General features: G+C 34.5%; 1 protein-coding gene across 1 annotated transcript; it reads right to left on the bottom strand.

Moving 5' to 3' along the window:
* Positions 1 to 1,931: 1,931 nt before the first annotated feature.
* On the bottom strand, positions 1,932 to 10,210 carry LOC127835137 (uncharacterized). Its single transcript, XM_052361440.1, has 3 exons — positions 9,651 to 10,210; positions 8,099 to 9,087; positions 1,932 to 3,340 (listed from the first exon to the last, which is right to left on the bottom strand). The coding sequence occupies exons 1-3, from the start codon at positions 9,986 to 9,988 to the stop codon at positions 2,991 to 2,993; spliced, it is 1,677 nt and encodes a 558-aa protein (XP_052217400.1). The 5' UTR covers positions 9,989 to 10,210; the 3' UTR covers positions 1,932 to 2,990.
* Positions 10,211 to 10,434: the final 224 nt, after the last annotated feature.

Below are 10,434 nucleotides of genomic sequence, written 5' to 3'. Positions count from 1 at the left end.
ATGCAGTTGTATGTTTTGTCAACCTGAGTTAAGAGTATCAAACTCTAATATAAAAATGAGATTTATCCGTTTTTTATACGCCCGTCTATGACGGGACGTATTATGGTATACCCCGCGTCTGTCCGTCCGTCCGTCCGTCTGTCCGTCCGTCCGTCTGTCCGTCCGTCCGTCCGTCTGTTAATGTCGTACGCTACGTCAAATATCCTTTGACAGATTTTCTTCAAATTTTAACACAATCTTAATATTGATAAACCCTGATCCCCTTTCGTTTTTGACGGAATTCTGAATTGTCGTTCCAGAGTTATGGGACTTTGTTCGTCAAAATTTCGTGATTTCATTGAATGTCCTACTGTAGCTCAAATATCCTTCGATGGATTTTTTTCAAATTTCAACACAATCTTAATATTGATAAACCCTGATCCCCTTTCGTTTTTGACGGAATTCTGAATTGTCGTTCCAGAGTTATGGGACTTTGTTCGTCAAAATTTCGTGATTTCATTGAATGTCCTACCGTAGCCGTCCGTCCGTCCGTCTGTTAATGTCGTACGCTACGTCAAATATCCTTTGACAGATTTTCTTCAAATTTTAACACAATCTTAATATTGATAAACCCTGATCCCCTTTCGTTTTTGACGGAATTCTGAATTGTCGTTCCAGAGTTATGGGACTTTGTTCGTCAAAATTTCGTGATTTCATTGAATGTCCTACTGTAGCTCAAATATCCTTCGATGGATTTTTTTTTTTTTTAGTATCCCTGAAAAATTGAACAAGGTGAGCTTTTTTCTATTCCGATTGTACACTACCACTTACCCATCTACATTTCTCTTTTATTATTGGTCAAAATATCTATAACAGGTTTACTTCAACTCCATATCCTCTAAAGAAATGCATACATATACTCAAAAAAAGATATGGTATGAATGTCAAGGAGACGGCGCTCCATGCTCATGTACTTATAAAATAAACCATGTATTCAAATACAAATAAACTGAAGTAAAAAAATGATTCAAAGGGTTATTTATTACCTTACTACTTCATTGGCGAACGACGGGCGTATCATGCGCTCATGGCGCAGCTCCTCAGTTCTAGAATGTAGTAAGCGTGAAACTGATAAGGAAAATAAGAGGTATTTGGAATTTCTTGGTTTTGGAAAATGTGGTATGATTATTGACAAAAACGATGGAACGTCTACCTTATTAAAATTTAATAAAACGTTTAAAATACCAAAAACATACAGCGTTAAACTGCATTTTGAACTTAATCAAATGCTCTGGACTAAAAATGATGAGTTTGAAAAGATGGAAGCAACCATTAAAGAGTCAATAAAACAGTGGAACAACGTTAAACAACGGGATCAACTTAGGTTGATTGACAAATACGTGTTAAAATTAAAGTGTGATATGGAGGAAAAAAATATCGCAAAGGTGCTATTACCACGGCATTCTTACTCGGAATGATCAAACCAAACGACAATGTTTACCAAGACTTGGAAATTAAACATATAAAAGGAGAATATTTTGCATAGGCCTAAACGGTCGAATGTCCTCCAGCCGTCCCCGTCACGATAATAAGAAAATTGAATTTTCATGGTTAAAGTGTTATTCGAAAGTTTTAATACTTGTTTTAAATTTATGATTACGGAAAGACCATAAATTTATATAATTGTGGTTACTTCATGATGACATGAAAGGAAAACTGCTTTAGTATATTTCTTTACGGAAGGGAAACGAAAGGGAAACGACTGGGAAACGACAGTGCCCCAGCCGCGCAATTTCTATACTTCTACTCACATATTTGCGATATATAATGGATATGGAACCCTGAGAAACAAATGGTACTGCCACTCGTCAACGGATCCGGTGCTTGGGTTCCGTTGAGCATTATGCGTGTTAATAAGACTTATCATTTATTTTTAAGAAAAACAACGCAAAAATGAACGAATATGTATTTGTTGTTAAAACAACAAAAGTGGAAATATTAATATAAAGAAGTGAAACTCCAGCTGCTGGAGCAGTATTGCATTCTCGTAATGTACAATTTGTTGGTCCTTTATTTAAGGCAAGAGACTAATTGCCAAAACGGAACGAAATAGCACAATACGAAACTACATACACATACACACATATGTATAAAGAATAAAGAATAAGAATAAAGCTGGGGTCACCGCCTTGGAACGGTCAATGCAAAGAATTGGGGGTTACAAAAACATCATAAATGAGTGAAATCGCTCGCAATCGATATCACTTAGACGCATGGTCGATAGAGTAATCGTTTAATCGAGCGAGATTATCAAATCTCGCGCACCTGTTTATTTTGCGGTCTGAAACGGGATATCGCGAGGATGCTCATCCCTTTGTTGCCTGGTCCATTTTACGGTCTTGGCAAATGCAAGCGTGGTCACAATGAAATAAAACTAGTTATATCAAATGACCAATGAGCATCTTGCATCAGATTAATTATTGATTATGATTGGACATAACAAGTACAGGTATTGCATCAGCTATAGAGAGGACAGAATTAACTCAAAATGTAAATGTGTATTACATTAAAAAGGAGATAACAAATTGACCTGTACTACATGTATGTAAGAAAAGTGATACAAATTGTGGTCATCGCCCGCCCGTATCAATAAGTTTCAAAGTAAGCTACCGTCGGAGAGTGGCCGAATAACATTTAAATAAAACAAAATCAAACCAACGACATTTTCTCGTTAAAATTTATGAACGGAAAATGTGATAGAAATAATAATATGAGTGTTTAACTTCTTTTGAAAAAAAAAGAATTTTGTATAAAATGAACAATAACAAATAGTGCATTTTACATAAAGATATGAGTGTAACATTAAATTTCTGTTATAGGGCATATGTCATACCAATAGAGAAATTACCAATTTTCACTATGCGTCAATTTTCTATTGGCAGTACTGCTTGTTTTTATCACAAATAAATGACTTAAAAAGAAACGTGTTAAGTTATACACTTATCGGTCTGTCATTTTATGTCGTACACTACAATTTCATCATCACTGTTTCTTCCTACAAGTATGGAGCCAGTTTGTTTCGAGCAACACACGGACAGAAATTTCGTGTCTTCAATCAAGACAGCCACATTGGCAATCTTATCTGTCCCTGCACCGTTGAGTTGAATGAAGTTCTTTGAATTGTATGAACATACAATCACTTGTCCTGACTCTGTCAAGTGTACGTCATGAGGGCTTCGAAGTTCCGGATCAGTAAAGGACGCCAATAGTTGCCCACTCATGTTCAGTGTAAGGACCTTGTGATTGGAATTGTTGACGACATAAATCCGGTCATCATACGTGTTCAGTGCAAACCTGAAGACTGTAAAGTAGAATAGCAATTTATAAAAACAGTAGCTACATAAATCTAGTAGCTCGTTTGTTTAACGGATCAGACAAAATAAGTCGTGCAAAAAACACAAGTGTAAAAGCAATTTCATGTACACCATTTTACTTTTAAATGTATTGTTTAATATAATATTCAATAATACTACAAATTTAAATTCTTATAGTATTGATTATATTTGTTATAAACTAATAAATAATGTGATAAATAATTACATTTTTTAACGATTCCGATGTAAACATTTTATTCTCGCGATCTTTAATCAACATGTGAATATGATCGAGGATAATTAAACAAAATAAATTAAAATTATTCATATGATACCATCAATCAAATATTCTCTACTCTAGTGTAATGTAAAGGGAGCAAGTTAACGCAGATACCGACATGTTTACTCGTTTTCGTTTTAGAATCAAATTATGTGTTTTAAAAACAAAAACCGCGTCGAATCGAATTAATTCATTATTTCTTTTAAAATGGGGACATTGAGGTGTGTTGAACAGACATATAGATTACTGCCTGATCGTTTTGTAATATCTATCATAATATATATCAGACCCGCCACTATCATATTTTAAGCCCGCCTGAAATATTACAAAACGATCAGGCATTAGGCCTTACATGTTTTTCTGAATTGTAAATAAAAATCGGGTTGTAATGGTAAGAACAAAGCATTAGTGGTTTAAACCAGATTAAGTGAGCCTGCATTAGTAATTAAAGTTGTACTTTACGACCTGCATAACGACTTCTTTATTAGATGCATCATGATGATCTTGAGGTAATACTATACGTTTATAAAAATCTTGAAAAGAATTCGGTATATAATTGATACTTGTATTTTCTTCATGTTATCATTCATCACACAATTGTAGCTCTTTAGCTCTGCAATACATTACTTAGCTTATAAATAGTTTTCCATATTAATATGTCGATAAACGTATTAAGAATTCAGTTTAACAAACTTAAATTTACGTTCAAGCTTAAGAACAGGAATTTAAATTGTGCATTGGCTATTCCCACAGGTGGTTAGCGTGTGGCTATGATATTAATTAGTGAAAACATCATTTTGAATGATACATTATCATATTATAAAGAAAAATCGACTTTTCTGAAGAAAAACAATCACTATCAAATATATATATAACTTCATCAATTTTGCAGCTATTTTCATGAACCCGATCTTATTCAACGCAGAAATGTATATCCTTTCTGGAAATGTATATATCTTTTATATTTCTACACATGCTGGGTCAAATTTTAAGAAATAACACGATACACAATTCGCTTGACCTACTTGACAACGATGGCGACTCTAAACAAACTGTCAATGATGTTTGCAGCATAAATAAATGTGTAGCAATAAATCAATCCAAATCAATGCAATGTGTAAATTCGAAGCAACACAATGATTTCGCTTAGATTTAAGCAGATAAATGCAGTTTATGCGATATAAAGGTGACACATTTGTTTTAGAATTCTCGGTAGTTTGTCAATATGACAAACAATGCCTCCAGATAACAGTCCAGCATTTTTAAACAAGCAAAATATAGTGGTGACTACCACTTTTAGCCAGCAAATCTCCATGAGCTTAGTTTCTGGTTAAAGCGGGTATATACGATTTTGTCAAATATTTATGAATTTATATAAAATGTGTAAAAACTATATATATATATATATATATATATATATATATATATATATCAATATAAATTGAATAAAGTTAAGAAGAACATGTGTCGAAAAATGCGAAGTAAGCCAGATATTTAATTCTGTAATTGAAAACGGCTGTACAGCCGAATTCGCCAGCATGTATACCAGACATGTACGCAGCGTGAATCTAAACTTAGTTTAACGGTTTATTTGAATTCCTGCAACGATATCTATTCATACGACACACGAACACTAACTCCGATCCTAATACAAAGTCGAATGCTTCGGTTATTTAAGGAAAATATGTACGTCACAATCTGCTCGGGGCGCTTATTTGTCTTTGCTGCATTTTATGAAATTCGGCTTTAATGTATAATTTGTCTTACCTATTTTGTGTTTTTGTAACATATTTTATCAGTATATAACAATTAAACACATATAAAAAAATCGTATATACCCGCTTTAAGATATTCGACATTATCCACAAATAATCACTTTGTTCATTTGAGACTTGAAAAATGTCAACAATTGTGTCAATGTCTGAAGGGGAGAAATTCTGCAAAGTGTTCAGTCCAACAAATGTCAATATTTTGTTTTTAATGCTATACTATTTGATCAAATTTAAGCAAGAAAATGTATTGAAACTGGACACATGTAGCCATATGATTTTAGATAAGTTTACCTGTCTGGATGTTATTGATTAGATGATTTGAACGTACGTTGTTATAAATTTTGTAGACAGAGAAAGAGTCCAGTGAATGAAAATATTATTTTAAAAAATTTATTAAAGAAATACTAATATTATAAATGCTTTGAATATTTATAATTTATAACAAATTGAATGGTAATACTTTTGACAAGTTCGCGCGTCATTTTTCACAATGTCAAGGACCAAATGCCGATTCGCAAATGTAGGGAGGGAGCCTTGAAAAGTATTATAGTGTTCTCTGTGTTTATCGCTTAAAAGACTCTAATGTTTAAACATCAATGCAGTACTGGCAGCTACGTGTCAGGTTAACCAGAAATAATCAAAACGTACGCGAATCAAGTAATAGGTTTGGCAAAAGTACCTCAAATCCGAGAAACATATTACCAGGGTGCAGGATCACGTGACTTTGTGCGTTCACAATTGAACATCAATACATGTTCTAATAACCTTAAGAATTTCAAACGGTGCATAAAAGACAGTAAGTTGTTTATGCTGCGTATGGCAATGTGAAATACATTAGAATTATTTTATTTAATGAGCCTGTGTTCTTTTCCAAAATTTCGATGTGCACTGAATCCATTTACATGGTTATGCACGCAAAGTGAAAGTTTGCCACCGATTTAAGACGTATAAAAGGGTTTATTATTAAATCTTAAGATATCGGCACAAACCGAAAGATCAACTGTATTTTATGCATTAAAGATGTTTGCACATGAATTTCAATACCTTGAAATATTTGAACAAAAAAAAGTTCTGAACTGTGTGTTTGCATTATGTCCAGCCCGTGTGTAAACCCCTGAAAATCCCCGTTGATACTGCACCCTGATAACGTAGAAACGGTTATATAAAACGTGAACATTTATTAAAGATTTTTCTTAGCTTAACCGCATTGACACTTTTGTTTTTGGCATACATATGTACTCGATCGGCGATATTCCATTGTTTATATTAATGTTACGACTGGTGTATTTTGAATGAAACTGTCTGGGGTCATTAATGATTTGGTGAAAAATATCATGCAAACAGGCAAAGTCATCGATTCGAAAAATCCAATTCCAAACTGTCACAACTTGAGTACGCCCTCGCGTGTCCTACAGGTTCGTTACTGTATGTTTATGACAATTAGTGAATAGATTAATGCTTGCGGAATCGCAGTACATTGCCCGATTTTAAAAATAGAACGATGTTAAAATATACAACATTTTAAACTTCCGGGTATTAGAGCCCCCTCGGAAGTATCGTTGAGTCGTTTATGAATACATCTCCAGAAAGAGGTGTCACCAGAAATAAACGGCCTTGATAATGTGCTATGAGATTTTATCAGTAACATTATACACTAAACTGACATCGCAGACGTTTTTGAAGTTGAATACAGAAAGATATTAAAGGAAATATACGGGTATATAAACTTAAAATTGGAAATTTATACTTAATGAGACCCACAAACTGGTCACAATTATCACAATTGTCTAGTGACGTCACATTGTGATCCTGATTATATATTTGAAGCTACAAATTAATGTTCGAATTTCTTACTCATGCACGCAAAAAGTAGAACAAGAGCACCGCATAACGGGTGCCAACGCTCGGCTGCAGGTGCAGTTTTGAATAAATGAAAGCTTGTCCGAAATTGTTTTTAGAGGTCACAGACTCAGTGACCTTGACCTTTGACCTAGTGACCCAAAAATGGGTGTGGCGTGTATAACTCATCAAGGTACATCTATATATGAAGTTTCAAAGTTGTAGGTGGAACCACTTTGATTTTAGAGCCAATGTTAAGGTTTTATCCCGGTGGACGACGGACGAGCTAGCTATGACAATCCCTCGGGGTTTCTCCGAAAACAACAGAGTAAAAATGAACACAATGCTAATTGACTGCATTCAACATACCTTGGAACAATACAATCATAGGATTTATTGCACTCAAATATTAACCGTAACCTAAACGCCGACTGAGATAAAAGGTTGAGTAGAATAATTCGAACTCTTCCGTTATTGATTTACATTAAATTAATAGTTTTGTTTTAAATTGATAACATACTTATTTAAAATGTTGTTTTTGTTACAAAATGCAAAATGTTCACTTTGTTTCAAGACATAAGATAGAAGTATAAATTATACAACGACTTTTCGAGTAAGAGATTTTATATACCGTTATTTTAATTAAAAAATTCTGTGAGTACTCCAAAAGTGCGTTTTAAACATTGACATCCGCAAATAATTATTTCAAAACAAACCGTCTTTTTATGTCTTTGCCGACATAAAATTAGCCACAAATCGTGTTGGAAAACTGTACGAAAACAAGAAATGTCTGGTCTTTTAGTATCTCATTATGTATTATTGAAATCATTGTAATAATAAAATCATATGTGAACCTGTGTAAGAATTCGAAGTGTCTTCATACATCTTGTCCAGCAGCATGCCCGTCATTGTGTACCGATACAATGCTTGACCGGAAGTAACGTACAAATGACCATTATGATGTCTTATTCCGGTGCATGGATGTGTCAGCTTAAATGTTTCCTTCTTGACAATAGTATGATTTGTCAGTGCAAGTATGTGAATCTCGTGTACGCTTCCCCAATCATAAACTGCAACAGCCACTTCAGTGTCTGTTATCTGACAAACATAGAAAGGACGTGCTGGCATATCACAGTGACTGATCACATGGAAGTGTTTATCAAGCATCTTTATCTTGCTGTTTTTAGCATCGGCAATTATGACATCACCGTAAGGCATCTCACATATGCCTCGTATCTCACATGTTGCTTCACCACTAAGTTTTACATTGTAAAGTGATTTTCTTGTTGTTGCAATAACTGTGTTACTATTTAGAGTGTTAATGGTACCAAGCGTTGTAATTGTAGCTAAACAATGTTCAATATTTTTGTCAACGGTATACGAAAGCTTGAAATCCGATTTTGAGGCCACCTCGCGTAAAATTGAGTCAGAACTTAACAGCTCTTGTTGGATTTTCATATATGCAACGGTAGATAATTCTGAATCGTGTGGCGCAATTTTATCGGACGCTTCTTGAAGGGAGTGAATCCTTTTAAGAGCAGCTTTACCCGAGCCTATATCAGCTTGCAGTGATTCTTGCAAACGGGTAACCAAGGCCCTTCCTTCATTTAGAATACGCTGCTCCGCTAAATCTAGTGCGGCATTAAATTTCTGTCGCACGAGCGTGATTTCTTCTAAAATATTGCCGTATGCAAACTGAAGAGACTTCACATTGCACTCTCTCTGTTCTATCAGTTTTCTCAGACGCTGTGTCAAGTTGGTGATGTCGGTTGTCAGCTTTTGTAAATCGTCATGATCCTTTTTGTATTGCCCACTGTTTATGTGAGTAACCTTGTTACATTGCCTGAAGAACGCAAAATTGTCTATTTAATAAAACATATTTCTTTCCCTAATACTCATTATGTGATAAAGCATTAAAGGTTTTGTCATCATAGGGTTCGATCATATATATATATTTATACAAAACAAAATCCTAAAAATATCGACACTTAAAGGAAGTTAACGAAATAGCATTGGAACAAACGACCTTGGGTATTTGTATTTATTTTTTACGTTATAAAAACGTTGAAAACGTGATTGCATAATATCTAGACTAGACGCACGGTCATTATAATTGGTTGATATTCATAATGTGTATAGTTTACGTTTTCAACAAATGTAGCGTTAAATATGTTAATGCGTGCACCAAACAGCAGCGAAGTAAATAATTAAGTAGCTGAACTGACGATTTGTAATTTTATCTATTTTAAATTTAAACTAAACGAAATTTCGAAGCAACTTAGGTGTCGATCTGTGAATAGGTATCTTTTATGAATCGGTATCTTTAAATAAAAATGTTTTATTACGCGATTTCGAAAACGTGTCATTTAATTGAACTCTCCGAGTACATAATTGAAATCCACTTACCTATGACCGAGCAGAACACACGTTGCACAGCATAGTTGACTGTGGTCCGCACATAACATTGCAATCTTTTCCCCTTTGTGTGCCTCACATTGTGTCAATTGCTCAGCTACGCCCTTGGCGACCGGCCATTTTCCTTGTTCACTCTTTCCAAGCGTTGAGTGCTTCTTGTACATCTGCCCATGAAGAGACACACACTGGTCACAGAACCACTTAGAACACCTCTCACAATAGAACTGTGCCTCTGTTAATGTATCATTGTCCTCGCACACGGAACAACAGTAATCAAGCAATATATCTGAACATTTCTGCAAAACAGGTGTTTCTTCGTCAGCTGCCATTTTATACGCGGGTATGTTATCACAAACTCAGGTTACCAAGTAGCTACAATCGCTATTTATGTTAAGAACGTTATCTTGTAAAGATCCTTTCATTAAATCTATACTGTATGTGATTCATAAACAGCTTAGTAAGTCAAAACGAAACCCGACGATTGATTGTATTATCGTGTTCTAGTTTAAATTGATATCGAGTTTACAGTTTACCTAGTCAGTTAAAACGAAACAAGGCGATAAATTATTATGATCTAGTTTAAGCTATCATCAAGTACACGCGTGTGCATACAGAACTACATATAACTACGGGTTTCCGTTAACCCATGGCGTTACAAGCGCGTCATTTTGATAACAGTATGAACTGAAAACGTACAAATCGTTATAGCTTCGTACTATCTTGACATCATATTGTTGTAGTCATTTCGCTTTTCTAACACACCAGTTGCAAAGCC

This window comes from Dreissena polymorpha, chromosome 6, assembly GCF_020536995.1.
Source record: "Dreissena polymorpha isolate Duluth1 chromosome 6, UMN_Dpol_1.0, whole genome shotgun sequence".
NCBI classification, from domain to species: Eukaryota; Metazoa; Mollusca; class Bivalvia; order Myida; family Dreissenidae; genus Dreissena; species Dreissena polymorpha.
This window is presented reverse-complemented; position numbering and strand designations above follow the sequence as displayed.